Genomic DNA, 16259 nt, shown 5'->3' on the forward strand with positions numbered 1-16259 from the left:
GTGTCCCGGCAGTGATAAATGATAAATAAATAAAAACGCAGTAGTTTCCCTCAGCTCGCGTTACATCCCATCCGTTATACCCTAATATTGTTACTCGCATATTTGAAAAAAAAAAATGTTTTAATTACATTAAAATATTTCCGTTTTTTAAGGGGTAACAGGGATAATAGTCCCCCCTCCACCCACCCAACATACTGGGTTGTAGCTTTATTCAACGCCAGAAATACAAAGTCGCTGTTGTTACAATACCACCCAAGATAGCTTGCCACATAGCAGACATTTTATTAATACCGACTCTCGAATCGTGAGTTATAATTGGAGACAAACGCTACCCGGACTCATTTAATGCGACACAGGGGATTAATGGCTGCAGTCAATGTACTGATCTCCTCTCATTGTTTACATTTCGAAACGGTGTGTTCGCGGCGTTTGCGAGACTGTCATTGACATGAGATAAAATCTAAGCCCGCTGTGATGAGAAATATCTCGAAATTGATGTGAATAAATTCACCCGGATCAGTATTAATCCAGCAAGTAGCTAACTAGCCCTATGTGCTAACCAGCACTGCTCGATTTTTACTGTTTCGCTCCGGAGATGGCAAGTTAGCCTCCTTTTTAAATAAATAATTAAATAAATTTGCTCTTCTCCTGCATGGATCTCATGGACACCCAAATGACCGAGGAGCTATAGCGGAAGGTGAGCCCAAAGGACAGACAAAATCCTCTGAACTTAACTGTCGCAGGTAAGTTTACTGAAAACAACATAGATGTTGTCTTATCACAGACTTCTTAAAGAGCGGATGTTTTCGCTGGTACCACTGCCAAAATGCAATCAATAACTGCACATGCATAGTTTTTGTACAGCGGCCAAGCGATTTTGAATAATTTCTTCCCAGGGTGCACGATGTTTAGTGTACCTCAAAGCTCCAAGTCCGAGTTCCTGGACAAAGCCAGGCAGGCCAGAGAGGAGAGAAAGGGGCAGAAGGAGAAGGAGAGAGCAGCAATTATCATTCAAGCTCTGGTCAGAAGATTTATATGTCGCTGCAGGCTCCAGAAGCAAATAAGGTGATCGCTGGTTTCTTGTTGCAGATTTCTTAGAAAACTGTGATTTAAAGAGCTTGGTTCACTGCTTTTACCATAGATGCAATGAGTGAATATTATATTCATTGCGTGTGTGTGTGTGTGTGTGTTTCCCCTCTTCTCTAAACAGGAAAGAGATTGATGACTACTTTCAAGCTTCTGAAACTGGGACATCTAAAAGAAATGCACTTTCAATTTTCAAAATTGCTCGCAAATTACTATTCATATATTGCCAAGAGGATAAGATGGTGAGTTACCAGCTATACAAGTATTTAAATCAATACGTTAATAATAACCATTGTCATATAGCTGGTAAAAATAAGTTGAGATTCATATCTGCACTTACCATTATTGACACTTTTGACAGACCCTTGAGGGTTCTGTAAACTTAGCAGTAGTAGTTTATACACATGTCATTTGCTCTGCAATTCAAGTGGCTCTTATTTTGTTTTTCAGAGGTTTGAGAAGCTCTGTCGTGCTATCATAGCCAGCATGGAGGTTGAAAATGAACCTAAGGTAAACATGCATGCGTTTAAAGTCTCTTCATGCTGAAAACTTTTTCAATCATATTCTCATCTTAATGGCTTTTTGGCTGTTTGGCCCTCAGGTGTGGTATGTTTCCTTGGCTCTGTCCAAAGACCTCACTATTCCCTGGCTCAAACAGATAAAAGATGTGCTTTGGACTTGCTGTCAACTGCTGAAAAATTTAAAGGTTAGTCTTAATTTAAAGCTCGAAAATAGGTTTTGATATTCATTTTATCACTATAAATGTGCAATAATAAAAATAACTGCGTGTTTTGTGATTTCCAGCCTGACATACTTCAGGACAACAAACTGGTGACACTGTACCTCACCATGCTAGTAACCTTCACAGACACATCAACCTGGCGGATAGTCAGGGGAAAGGGTAAGCCTGAAGTCAAGCTTTGGAAAATGTTTCATGGTCTTGCTTTTTGCAAGGAAGAAAAATATAATTTCCTCTAAATATTTTAGGTGAGGCTCTCAGGCCTGCTTTGACAAGGATTTGTGAAAATATTATGGGCCATCTCAATCAAAAGGGATTTTACTCAATACTGCAGGTTCAGTATTACGACTCATTTGCTCATTTTTATGAAGATATGCGTTGAAATAGTGTGACATTGCCTTTCTTCTGAAATGCAAGGCTCACTGTATGTCAGCTTTTCTTCTTTAGATCTTGCTGACCAATGGCTTGGCTCGTTCTAAACCGTCTCTGTCCAAAGGCACTCTGACAGCCATTTTCACTTTGTCATTAAGGTAAGCTAATATTTCACCTTTAATTAAGTAGAGGAGACATGTTAATTGCTGTTGTGTTATGTCTGTTTGTTCTGTTTATAAATTAAATTTTTGTTTTCAGGCTACGTTTGTAACTAAATCAAGTATTTTTCAGGCCCGTCATTGCTGCTCACTTTTCTGAGAATCTGCTGAGATCATTCCTCATCCACATCATGTCAGTCCCAGCCATCATAACCCACCTCAGTGGGCTTACTCCAGAGGTAAAAGCATTGTGATGTGTGTTTTTCATTGCATAGTGAGACAATGTAATAAAATGTAAGGAAGTATTTATTAATATTTTCTTTGCCTTGACAGTGCATGGCATCTATCCAGACGCATGACCTGCTGCGGAAATTCATTCTGTTTCTCAGTAGAGAAGAACAGTGTTCGGATATCTGTGTGTGTCTTGAGGGCAGCCACACACTGTGTCTACTAGGTATAGTATTTTGGTTCAAAGAATTGTGCACATTCAGTCAGTTGCATCTTGTGTACAAATTAATAAACAACTAAGTAATATCTATTTAAATGTCTCCTTCTCATTTTTGATAGGAAACCTAATTCACTTAGGCTACCTTAATGAGAAAGTGCTTGAAGAGGAGGCCAACCACTTTGTGAAGGACCTGACTGACATGCTGTCCTACTGCCAGAGATATGTATCCCAGAAGAAGTCCAACCTAACTCACTGGCACCAAGTGCTGGGCTGGTTCTCGCAAACTGTGGACTATGGGTAAGTTAAATTCTTCATGTTTGTTTAAATCATATGAATAAGTTCATATTCACTTGGAATAGTGATCCCCAAAGCTTCAATTCAAAATTTAGACAGTATATTAAGCTAACATATATGGCTGGCTCATTTCACATACCTAAGGAGGTATGGAGATGTCTAGAAGAAAGGGCACTGGACTTTTTAACCTGATTGTTTAAGACAATCTTGGAGAGTGAAAGGACACCTGAGTGAAGTGCAATGGAGAACCGATTTTCAAGGACAAAAGTGCAAAGTTGTAGCAACAACAGAGGGATAGAGTTGATGATCCTATCTCTCTGACAGATCTTTTATGGTGAGTATGGATACATGCTCCTCTAAGATCCATAAAATGACATGTGGTGTGCCTCAAGGGTCGGTTCTAGGCCCTGTACTTTTTAATTTGTATATGTTGCCTCTCGGCAGTGTCATCAGGAGGCATGGAGTGAACTTCCACAGTTACGCTGATGACACGCAGCTGTACATCTCCGTGTCTCCTGATGACACCAGACCAATGGATGCCCTTTTTAACTGTATCTTGGATATAAGATCTTGGATGGCAGAAAACTTTTTACAGCTTAACCAGGACAAAACTGAAGTTTTAATTGTCGGTCCTGAGGCTCAGAGAGAGAAACTCTTGTCTAAATTAGGTCAAGGTCAAGGTCAGATTTATTTATATAGCACATTTCCAACAGCCGATGCTGCACAAAGTGCTTAACAATAACAATAAAATTAAAAACTACAGTGTAATACAATAATAACAATAGAAACAATAAAATAGAAGAATTGAAACAATACTAACTAATTCAGATAAATCCAAAATGCTTGGGTCATAATGTGTTAAAAGCCAGAGCGTAAAAGTGTGTCTTTAGTAAAGATTTAAATTGCTCAAGAGTTTGAGCAGATCTAATATTAAAGGGGAGACTATTCCAAAGTCTGGGACCTGCCACAGAGAAGGATCTATCACCACGAGATTTGAGGTTAGTCCGTGGAATGGACAACAATAGTTTTGAACTAGATCTCGTGGGTTTTCCTGGAGCATAGGCAGAGAGGAGCTCTGACAAGTAGGGGGGGGCTCAGGCGTTGAGTGACTTAAAAACAAAAAGTAAGAGTTTAAATTGGATCCTGTAGGGGACAGGGAGCCAGTGTAAAGAGGCTAAAATTGGGGTTATATGCTCTCTCCGTTTGGTACCGGTTAGCAGGCGAGCAGCAGCATTTTGAACCATCTGAAGGCGATGGATGGTGGCATGATCTAGGCCATAATACAATGAATTGCAGTAGTCCAATCTGCAAGTAAGAAAAAGGTGGATGATGCGCTCGAAGACGTCAGCCGGAAGGTATGGCTTTATCCTGGCTAGCTGTCTTAGCTGAAAAAAACAGGACTGAACTACTGCACTCACCTGCTTATTCAATTTAAAAGAACCATCAATGTAAACTCCGAGGTTTTTTACATGTGTTTTACAATACGAGGAGAGGGTACCCAACGTGCTGTCGATATGATTGAAATTGCCAAAAATGACAACCTCAGTTTTGTTTTCGTTTAGCTGTAAAAAATTTAATGATAACCACTGTTTAACGTCGTCAAGGCAGCGTAATAAGAGCTGCGGTTGATCTGATCCTGATTTTAAAGGTAGATAAATCTGTAGATCATCCGCAAAGCAATGAAATGAAATGCTGTACCGCGAGAAGATGGAGCCCAATGGCAGCAAATAGAGTGCGAAGAGGGCGGGACCCAAAATAGAGCCTTGAGGAACGCCGTATTTAAGAGGAGCTAATTTGGAGTTGTGGGGGCCCATATTGACATAAAAGAACCTTTCTGTCAAGTAGGAGCGAAACCACTGAAGGGCAGATCCTTTTAGGCCAGCATGCGATTCTAGCCGTGATAACAGGATGTCGTGGTCAACCGTGTCAAAAGCTGCTGACAAGTCCAACAGTAAAAGGGCAGCAGGGCTGCCAGAATCCATAGTTAAGAGAATATCGTTAAAAATCCTTAAAAGTGCTGTCTCAGTGCTATGTAATGATTTAAAACCAGATTGAAATTTTTCTGAGATCATATTAGAATCGAGGTGTGCCTGCAACTGTAGATAGACCACTTTCTCCAAAACTTTAGATAGAAAAGGAAGCTTTGAGATGGGCCTGTAATTAGACAGAACAGTTGGGTCCAGGTTTTGTTTTTTAAGAAGAGGCTGAACTACAGCTTGTTTGAAGCATAGTGGGACGCAGCCTGTAGTAAGGGACGTATTAATCAATTTCAGAATAAAAGGGCCAACAATATTAAAAGTGTTTTTGAGCAGACTCGGGGGAAGAGAATCAGAGGGGCAGTGTGATGATCTTAGGCCACTAACTATCGCGGTCAGGTCCTTAAGGGAGATGGGATCAAACTGCTCTAAGACAGCTGAACACACAGGTGGAGGGCTTTGAACTGAGACAACAGACAATGAAACAAGGGCCCTAATCGATAAGATCTTGTTATTGAAAAATGCTAAAAAATCATCGCACATACTTGGTGAAGAAGTAACTCCAGGATTATCACATAAACTAAAAAAGCGATTAAGAATGTTAAAAAGTACCTGAGGCCTATGACCGTTTGCTGATACTAAGTTTGAGACAAATTGTGTTTTTGCAGTTTTTACAGCTTCTTGATAAGCAGAGAGACAAGTCCTTAAAATCTGTAAGGAAACATACAATCTGTCCTTTTTCCATCTCCTTTCAGCGCGTCTGTAGTCGCGTCTGAGGGAGCGGGTGTAATTAGAGGCATTTTCACTATGTCCTTCGCTACAAGTGAAAAACCTGGGTGTTATTTTTGACTCTGAGCTTGGTTTTATCCCACATGTTAAACATGTAACCAAAATTGGATTTTATCATCTAAAAAATATAGCCAGAGTCCGCCCTATTCTCTCTCGGGCCAACACGGAGATGCTGATGCATGCTTTTATTACCAGTCGCATTGATTACTGTAATGCCCTGCTCTCTGGTCTTCCTAAGAAGAATATTTCAACTTTACAACTCTTGCAAAACTCGGCAGCTCGTGTGCTGACGAAGACCAGAGGGCGGGCCCACATTACACCGGTTTTAGAATCGCTGCACTGGCTCCCCGTGTGTTTCAGGATCGATTTTAAAGTTCTTTTATTGGTTTTTAAATGTCTTAATGGTCTTGGGCCTTCTTATCTCTCAGATCTGCTTTTACTAGGGGTGCAACGATACACAAAATTCACGGTTCGGTTCGGTTCGATACTTTGGTGTCACGGTTCGATATTTTTTCGATACAAAAAAATGTTCATGCATTTTTAATTTGTCATTTATTAAAATTATAAATATATATTTTAACTCAAAAGTACAGTTTTTAAATTTAACCCTAACCCTTGTGCGTGTTTTTTATTTTGACAGCGAATGCGCACCTGCGGACCACTTATGTGCAGCCCTGGTTATTTAGCTCATCATATCGCAGCCACAGAAATTCTTTTGTCCATGAAACCATAAAGCTGCACTTTCTTTTTGCCTTATAGTCTGATTTGTCATAACTTCTCCGTTTTGTGGTAAGCTTTTCTTTGGCTGTCACTTCTTCACCCTGACCTGTCTTATTTGGCTCAGCAGAACTGAAATGCTTTTACACACTCACTCACATAAGCTCAGCGATTCTCTGCGCGATCAACCTCTCACATGTGTAAGCTGCGGGAGATTTCACTTGTCATGTTTGCATAGTAAGCTAACGATTAATAAGACGATGTCAGAGGAATTGGTGCACAAATTATCATCACTCACAGATCAGTGCTGTAGCTCTCTATACACAGTTCGCACGATTGCAAAGTGAAAGCAAAAAAACAAGCGCAAATTCAAACGCGATTTCAATATGTCACATATTGACAGTGGCTCACCGATGCCAATGACATAATTACCCAGCTACATTTCTGAAAGAATGCAAAAGCATTGACATATATTTTTCCTACAATAGCCCGACGGGGAGGGAAGAGAAAGATTTTGGTAGCCCGACTGAAAAAATCGCTAGCTCCAGGACGTCGGGCTAGCGATATTGCAAGCCCTGTATCTGATTGAGGAATCACTCATCTTTGGAAAAGAGAGTTTATTACAGAGAAATGGCTCTTTCCAAAATAAAAGCTATACTATCCGCTTCTTCTGGGCTATATTCTCAGCAGCATAAGGAGAATCATGTGCTAACAGCTGTCTAAATGACTCGGCTAAAGTTAGTAGCATGCTTGCTTTGTTTTGTCTGCTTCCACTTGTCTTTGCACTAGGATGATGTCGGCGTAAATGTGCAGTCATATTCGTTGTGTTCCCACTAGTGCTTTCAGGTTAATCTCGTTGAAATGACCTTAACGCCACAACACGGCAAATCTCCGTTAACGAGCTACCGCCGATCGCTCCGTGCATGGGGCTAGACGGCCAACACGTTAACGAGCTAACTGCGCTAACACACTAGTTCACACCAATGTAATTGAGCATTGCATGGCACATCCAACATACTGTTTTACTTTAGTCCATGACTCGCTTACCTTCAGGGTCATACGTCACATGAAAACCAAAATAATTCCAAACGCCAGATCTGAATGAGGTTCAATTTGCCTGTTGCAAGGAGAGCTTAACTTCTGTCTCACTAGCTTGCCCTGCGCTCTTCCTTCTGACTATGCTGTCTGTGTTGAGCGCTCAGTGGATCTGCGCTCGACAGTGCAGCCTAGGCGGAGTAGTCGAACACAGATTCACTGAGCGCTCAACACAGACAGCATCGTCAGAAGGAAAATTGATAAAATAAATTACAAATGTTGTATTGTTCGATACAGATGCGTACCGAACCGAAAGCACTGTATCGAACGGTTCAATATCGATACGAATATCGTTGCACCCCTAGCTTTTACCATACGAACCCTCGCGGACCCTGAGGTCCTCTGGTACTGGCCTTTTGATTGTCCCTAAAGTCAGGACACATACTCACGGAGAGGCAGCTTTCAGTAGTATGGTCCTTGTCTGTGGAACAGCCTGCCGGAGGAGCTCAGGGCCGCAGAGAACGTACATGTTTTTAAGAACAGGCTCAAGACCCACCTTTTTAATTTAGCTTTTACTTAGCGTTTATTTATTTTTTATGCTTATTTATTCTATCCTGTCATTCTATTATTAATTTAGGATTTACCTAATATTTTTTGATTTTATTCTTATTCATTTTTTAATCTTCTTACTCTATTTATATTTATATTTATATTGTATCCTGTTCTTATTTATTTTATCATTTTACCCTGTATATATCGTATTGCGTCATATCTCCAGTGTTTCCTCGGAGGGCGCTCTCTGCACCGGGGCTGTTATTGACCGTGGCTGCTGGGTCTCTGGGGTCCTCTCAGCCTGGTTGGGGGGCTCCTTGGCCTCCCTCCTGCTGTGTGCCCAGCCCGGAGGCTGCGGTCTGTGACCGGCTCCCGGTGCAGACGGCTCTCTGTTATAATGTTTCCTCACTTGGCTCATGCGAGCCCAGCCCAATTTTTACTCTTTAAGTGTGCGCGTGTGTGTATGTGTGTGTGGGTGGGGGTGGGGGGATATATGTGTATTGAGAGTGTGGGGAGTGAGTTGGAGGGTGGGGTGGGCTGCTTTTAACTATGTAAAGCACTTTGTGCTACATTTTTTCTGTATGAAAAGTGCTTTATAAATAAAGATTGATTGATTGATTGATGAGCCGTGGCATGAATATGTGGGGAAAAGATGTTGAAGCTAGTTTAAGAAGAGCCATGATGATCAACGAGCAGCAGTATGGCTTCATGCTGAGAAAGAGCACTTTCCCTTTATGTGATTAATACATTATGTATATAGTCCGTGAAGAAAATAAACATGAAACAATCTATCATACACATGCAATGTTTGCTTTGAAAGTGTTGATGGTGAAGTATAGAGAAGATCAGAAGGAGTTGTGCTTTGTTTTTGTGGATCTGGGGAAATCATATAATAGGGTACCAAGAGAGGAAATGTAGTACTGCACGAAGAAATCAGAATAGGCAGAGAGGTATATGAGGGTGGTGCAGTGGTAGGAGTTACAGATCGGTTCAAAGTAGGAGTGGGATTACTTCTGGCACAGGAATCCCAGAATCTGAGCCTTTTCTGGTTTGCGGTGGTGATGGATGGACTGACAGATGATCTCTGGCAAGAGTCTGCATGATGTTTGAAGATGGCATTGTGATCTGTAGTGAGTGCAAGGAGACAGGTGGTAAGATGAAGCTACAAGAAGTAGAGATAGTGAAGCTAAATTTAAATACGTGGGTTCAACCATCCAACGAGAGAACAGGTGAAGCTGGAGGTGACAGAGTTGAAGATATTAAATTTTAATTGGGAGTGACCAGGATAGAGAAGATTAGAGGGACAAGTCAGGTAGAGCAGTTTGAAGAAAGGCATGACTGAGGTGGTTTGGAAGTGTGCAGAAGAGGGATATAGATATACAGGACAAAGGACGGTAAAGATGGAGCTGCCAGGTAGGAGGAAAAGAGGAACATCGCAAAGAAGATTCATGGATGTCATGAAGGAGGACGAGTTGAGGGTTGGTGTGACAGAGGAGGATACTCGAGATAGGGTGAGATGGAGGTAGATGATCTTCTTTGTCGACCCTTGAAGCGAGCAACCAAAAGAAGAAGAAAATATGTCTACATGTTTGTATTCTTGCATACTTTCACTTTTCTTTTGCTAAAAAAATGATGAAAGAAATGGTGTACTTAACTATTTTTCTCCCACCTGCCTTATTTGTCTTCTGTTCTCTGCAGTCTTAATGAGTCAATGCCCTTGGTAACAAAACAGCTTCAGCACCTGTGGGGCGTACCTGTTATTAGAACTCTTTTCAGTGACGTCCTTTCTAAAAAGCTGGAGAGTCAGGAGCCCACTCCCCCACCACCACAACCTAGCACTTCACAAAATAACCTACCAGTTAAAAGTAAGTTCCTAAGTTCTGTTGTGATATTTTTAAGTAAGCACAATGTTTATTTTTTAATAAATGTTTTGAATACTTTTTGAACTCCTGTGTCTCTGTTTTTTTTTCTTTTTTTTAAGACCTTTTCAAACGAGCATTTCAGAAGTCAGCCTCCGTGCGTAACATCCTGAAACCAGTCGGGGGGAAGCGGGTCGACTCAGCTGAAGTTCAGAAAGTGTGCAGCATCTGTGTGCTCTACCAGACCGCACTGTCTACACTGACGCAAATACGCCTCCAGATACTCACTGGTCAGTCCAAAGAACTGGTATTTTATCTAAACTTGAAAGTACGAAGGATACAATACTCAGTCTCTGCTCATTCTGGGTTTTTTTTAAAGGTCTTACACATCTTGATGACCTTTTGCCCAAACTTTGGGCTTTCATCTGTGAGCTGGGTCCTCAGGGAGGCCTCAAACTCTTCATGGAGTGTCTGAACAATGACACCGAAGAGTCAAAACAGCTCCTTGCTATGCTCATGCTCTTCTGTGACTGCTCGCGGCACCTTATCACGTAATTTCACAGATTATTTATTTACTTTCATTAGCCATGCTTTCTAAAAGGTGGTTGCAGCATTTTATGACACACCTTCAATGTGTTACAGAATTCTGGATGACATTGAAGTATATGAAGAACAAACGTCCTTCAAGATAGAGGAACTCGTTACTATCTCCTCTTTTCTGAACACATTTGTGTACAAGATGATATGGGATGGCATCTTAGGTGAGTGCGGTGTCACAATGGCACCTGTTACGCAGGTCATGCTTTCTTATTGAAACGTCTGTTGTGTATTTTGTGTTTAATAGAAAATGCAAAGGGAGAGAAACTGGAGTTGTTCCACAGTGTTCATGGCTGGCTGATGGTGCTTTATGAGCGAGACTGCAGGCGGAGGTTCACCCCTGACGACCACTGGCTGCGCAAGTAAATACAAACAGCATGACTAGCCTTGTGTTTCAGAATGACATGTTTACGTGATATATATATACATTTTTTTTATAAGCACATCTTTACATGTTGCTGCTGTTGCATTCAGGGATCTAAAGCCTAGCGTGTTGTTCCAAGAGTTGGAGAAAGGCAAGAAGAGAGCGCAGCTTTTACTCCAGTACATCCCACACGTTATCCCACATAAAAATGTGAGTAAATGTAATTCTTTCATTTATAGCAGTGATAGGGGGGTCAGTTGTGTAATTGTTTTTTCTCTCAATTTAGAGGGTGCTGCTGTTCAGGAACATTGTTACGAAGGAGAAAGAAAGCTTAGGACTGGTGGAAACGAGCTCTGCTTCGCCGCATGTCACCCATATTACCATTCGGCGCTCGCGGATGTTAGAGGTATGGCTTCAGCCAGTCAAATAGATTTACTTGGATGAAAGCAAATATATTGTTCCTTAATAAAACCAGGATTTCTCTGTCTTAAGGATGGATATGACCAACTGCGCCGGTTACCAGTGAATTCCATAAAAGGCGTAATTCGGGTGAAGTTTGTGAACGACCTGGGTGTGGATGAGGCTGGAATCGACCAGGATGGTGTCTTCAAGGAGTTTTTAGAGGAGATCATTAAGAAAGTCTTTAATCCTGCTCTCAACCTCTTTAAGGTAACTCAAACAAATAGTTGACATTCTTCAAACATGAAGACTTAAGTAGCGAAATTTCAGTGTGTTTTCTTTTTTTCCTAAATATGTTGTGATGATTGTTTGTTGTAGACCACAAGTGGAAACGAGAGGCTGTATCCTTCGCCCACCTCTTACATCCATGAGAACCATTTGCAGCTGTTTGAGTTTGTGGGGAAGATGCTCGGGAAAGCTATATATGAGGTACGTGTCATGTCTAAAATATACCATGTCTGTAAGATCTTTGAATACATTTCAAACAAAATGTTTGGTTGAGCTTCAGTGTTTCACTGTCACTTCTGCCTATTCAGGGCATTGTTGTGGACGTCCCTTTTGCCTCGTTCTTCCTTAGCCAAGTCTTGGGTCACCACCACAGCACTTTCTACAGCTCCATTGATGAGCTTCCCTCACTGGATTCAGAGTTTTACAAGAACCTCACTTCCATTAAGGTAACTACACACACTTCTGACTTAGTCTTTTTTGCAATTTGCAGCTCACGTTGTTGTATTTCAGTGTCTGATATCCAGGGCATATTTCACTTCTGATTTGTTTTCAGCGCTATGATGGAGATGTAGGGGATCTGGGGCTGACATTATCCTATGATGAGGATGTTATGGGGCAGGTAAGGATGGGATATGTTTATACATTTTAATTTATAAATATACAAAATACATTAGTTAAGAGTTAACTGTATGTTTCATTGTAGCTTGTCTGTCATGAGTTGATACCTGGGGGAAAAACCATGCCAGTTACCAATGAAAACAAGTATGTGCATTTAAATTCGGTAAAACAATAAAAGGATATGGAAGCACTTCATGTCTGAAATGTTGTTTTGTTGACTTTTTGTATTCTGTAGAATTCGCCAGTTATCTCGATGATGTTATCTTTGTCATGTCCTGCAGAATCAGCTACATCCACCTCATGGCCCACTTCCGCATGCACACACAAATTAAGGAGCAGACGGCTGCTTTCATCCGAGGCTTCCGCAGCATCATTAATCCGGAGTGGTTGCACATGTTTTCCACCCCTGAGGTTCAGCGTCTCATTTCAGGAGATAACGCGGAGATTGATCTAGATGACCTAAAGTATGTACCATTTTACCTTTTTGTCTTTTTTTTCGAATACGGAGGATGTCTTTTGCTTGTAGTACATGCTTTCTGTTTGTGCAAACAGTTAAATATGTTCATCATTCTCAGGAAACACACGGTCTACTATGGAGGTTTTCACAGCAGCCATCGTGTCATCATCTGGCTGTGGGACATCCTGTCCAGTGATTTCAGTGCTGAGGAGAGGGCTATGTTCCTCAAAGTAAGGTGTCATTTGTTGAGCCAGATATTTTTTTTTATCGGTGCCACAATAGTTTAACCATTTATTGTCTTTTTTTTTTTTTTAAATGTGTTTTCACAGTTTGTTACCAGCTGCTCAAGGCCACCTCTCCTAGGTTTTGCCTACCTCAAACCGCCTTTCTCCATCCGTTGTGTGGAAGTTTCAGATGATCAGGTAAGAAAAAAAGAGTTAGGAATATATATTTTTAGACACTAACACAGTATATAATACCACAGTTATATAACAAAAAGCAGTGCAAACTTTAAAGAAGGTATTCACATTTCATTTTAGATAAAAGGCTAAAGGCAATAGAAAGACAGGAAGGAAAAAGTAATGTAGAATCCCTGAAATGGCTTGTTATGTTAAGCAAACATCGTATATAAACAATAGTGGAGGTAGTGGGGTGGTATTATACGACAGAAGAAAGAAAGAGCTGGATGAGCTCTGATGTGCACAATTAAAATCTAGAGAGGGCTACAATTTCTATTCAGATTCAGCCTGGAGAGCCAAAGTTAAGCAGACAGTTGCCTGAATCATTTACATTAATTAGATTATGTTCTTAGTGGGATCGCTGTATTTCATTTGCTGAAGACAAAATTTAAGCTAACAAACACAAACTTCCCAGACAAATCATCACAAAGGAGGAAAGACATTGTTTGGTGATCTTAGCGAGTTTCAGCCTTGAAAGGTTCTCCATAAGCTGTTAAACATCAACATTTTATTTATGATTGTGTTTATTTGTCCTGATATATTTGATTGGAACTCCTGAAAATAAAGGACTGTGCACAAAGATGGCTGTCAAGCCTTCTGCTGTTGATTAAGTTAAACCTAAAGGTCTATACCAATATTATGTGCTGTTAGGTTAATTCCTGTGTATGATTGTGTCCTTGTGTTCTGATGAATTTGACATTTTCGCCAATGTGTGTAGGACACTGGGGACACCCTCGGCAGTGTCCTCCGGGGCTTCTTCACCATCCGAAAGAGGGAGCCTGGTGGGCGACTTCCGACTTCATCTACATGTTTCAACCTGCTCAAGCTCCCCAACTACAGCAAGAAAAGCATCCTACGTGACAAGCTGCGCTACGCTATCAGTATGAACACAGGCTTTGAGCTCTCCTAACTCTGTTGCATCAGGACAATCTGCACAGGAGGGCTGTATTATACAGTCTGATACCAAGCAAGAGGCTCAGCTTACCTGCGTTGGAGCCTTTAACATCAAAGGGGCATCACTCAAACAAAACAGGACTCTTGAAGGACCCTTTACTTCTTTTTTTTGTCTCTTTTATAATCTGGATGAGCTCTAAGGGAGTGAGCTCCAGTTAAGCTGTCTCCCATCAAAAGGGGAATGCTGTTTCTGCAGAACAATCCAATTTCTAACATCTTCCTCTCTCTTTTTACCCCTCCAGAAACTGAGTATACATGTTTCTCAGGCTTAACAGAATAATGAGTCTAACACTCCCACTTTAAGCGAACTGGAAAGCAATACAGAAGCAATGCAAGCCATTACACACATTGTCGTCTCACTTGTGTAAAACTAAGCGATGCATTGTTACTTGTAAGCTTGGATTCCATTATCCCGACACCCTACAGCTTATATTGAATGAGTCTTAATGTGTCTTTCCTGAACATGATGCTTATCGTATAAGTGGAAGACAAATCAATGTTTTGTGTTCAGTCTCCTTGAAGGAGTGGTGGCTCATAACGCTGATCCTGTCCGTTACGTTATGTCCCGTTTTTAAGGAAAATCGTTTTTGAGCTCTGTCCCTTTTCTCCCCACTAAAAGACACTGGGTCCACCTGAGAGAGACGTTGGCCTTCTGGTTTTCATGTTCCCAGTAGATCTTAAAAACCAACAATCTGCCTCAGTTCCAGTGACGCAGCAAATAATCCCCTAAAAGGTTTGATCTTACTCTTCGATAAAAGAAAAAGAAAAGAAAGAAAGATGTCGTTTCTGTAGCATCAGTTACTTTTGACCAAAAGAACTGGAAATGTTTTGTCACTATTTGTGTTTGCAGCTGTTCCATGTTGCACAACTTCCACCTTAAAAACACGAAGAAAAGCAAAGCAAACCAGTCTTCTTACTCTGTGTATCTAATGCTAGGGAAAAAAATAAATCTCACTACACCTTGGATTAATGCCGAGTGCCTCACGAATCGTCGTCACCTGTTGCTCACACGCTTGACTGTGTTTCAACCGTAACCAATAACCACGATTTGGAAACAAGCCATAGAAATGTGGGGGCTATGGTCCTGGATATATTCTCTGCTTATAGGAGCAACACAGAGCGGAACCACTGTAATACCACAACAACCGCGGAGGGCTTCACTACAATGCTCTCTGATCTCTGTGGACTTTTGAAGCCATGCAGAAAAGAATGATGTCATGGACTGGTTCGTCAACCAAATGCGACCGCTTGACTTGATGATGTTCCCTTGGAAACGTTGCACACAATTTTGCTGTTTGCGGCAGTTGGGAGGGAGGGGGAAAGGGACATGAGAGTGAATGTGACTTTATAAGCTTAAATTTTTTTACCTTACACAGGGTTCATTTACAGCAGAAGGTCCAGGCACAGACTTTTGGTTATTTGGAGAAAAAAAAAAAGGACTGCATCATTAAAAGCGATAGAAGAAGAAGAAGAAGAAGAAGAAGAAGAAGAAGAAGGAAAAAAGTCTAACCTAACAAAGTTCTTTATTATGCAAAAAAAAAGTTTTGTCATGAATGAAAATTGAGATTTTTGTTAATATGTAACCATGTTTCTAAGAAGTTATATGATGGCCACTAACTCGTGAAAAAAAAAAGTGATTTATAATGAAAATGCAACCATTACATATATACACATAAGACTGGTTGTAATAAATTTATCTAATAATCTAATAATGTTGTTAAATGATGTTAAAATCAAACCTGACAAATCAGTTAAGGGGATCCTTAAAGTATTTGGGCAAGAACTGAAAGCACTGCAAATGGATTTATATGACACACTACTGCAACTGCTCACGAGTGTGTGTGTGCGTGTGTGTGTGTGTGTGTGTGCGTGGTAGTGTGCAAGAGTGGTGAAAGATACCTCACATGCTTGTCTGTCTCCCGATGAGGTGGCTCATCTGTTTAAATGATGTCAAGAGAAGACTTTGAGTGTACCAGTGATTGCTGATGCTGACTCTTTTAGTACAACAAATAAATAAATAAAAAGAAATTATCCCGGAAATGTTCTCAACCGCTCAGTTTTTTTTTTGTTCCCCCTTTCTCTTTTTAAAAGTGAATGTC

General features: G+C 40.8%; 1 protein-coding gene across 1 annotated transcript; it reads left to right on the forward strand.

Annotated features, from left to right (window-relative positions):
* The first annotated feature begins 218 nt into the window (after positions 1 to 218).
* ube3b (ubiquitin protein ligase E3B) lies at positions 219 to 16204 on the forward strand. Its single transcript, XM_004544539.2, has 27 exons — positions 219 to 743; positions 897 to 1065; positions 1211 to 1328; positions 1537 to 1596; positions 1688 to 1792; positions 1891 to 1987; positions 2074 to 2159; positions 2273 to 2355; positions 2489 to 2594; positions 2689 to 2809; positions 2923 to 3100; positions 9865 to 10031; positions 10148 to 10315; positions 10405 to 10576; positions 10668 to 10786; positions 10870 to 10984; positions 11097 to 11196; positions 11273 to 11392; positions 11479 to 11655; positions 11764 to 11874; positions 11982 to 12119; positions 12227 to 12292; positions 12377 to 12435; positions 12573 to 12755; positions 12867 to 12978; positions 13078 to 13170; positions 13925 to 16204. Exons 2-27 carry the CDS (start codon positions 905 to 907, stop codon positions 14114 to 14116), a joined length of 3207 nt encoding a protein of 1068 aa, XP_004544596.1. The 5' UTR covers positions 219 to 743; positions 897 to 904; the 3' UTR covers positions 14117 to 16204.
* The last annotated feature ends 55 nt before the right edge of the window (positions 16205 to 16259 follow it).

The sequence above is a fragment of the Maylandia zebra genome, linkage group LG12 (assembly GCF_041146795.1).
Source record: "Maylandia zebra isolate NMK-2024a linkage group LG12, Mzebra_GT3a, whole genome shotgun sequence".
In the NCBI taxonomy this organism is placed as follows: Eukaryota; Metazoa; Chordata; class Actinopteri; order Cichliformes; family Cichlidae; genus Maylandia; species Maylandia zebra.

Bases quoted from the DNA above. Each gene is read 5' to 3' on its own strand.
- ube3b (XM_004544539.2), top strand. From the start codon at position 905: ATGTTTAGTGTACCTCAAAGCTCCAAGTCCGAGTTCCTGGACAAAGCC. The intron at 1,988-2,073 runs GTAAGCCTGAAG...TAAATATTTTAG, and splicing joins GCGGATAGTCAGGGGAAAGG to GTGAGGCTCTCAGGCCTGCT. The intron at 10,787-10,869 runs GTGAGTGCGGTG...TGTGTTTAATAG, and splicing joins GATATGGGATGGCATCTTAG to AAAATGCAAAGGGAGAGAAA.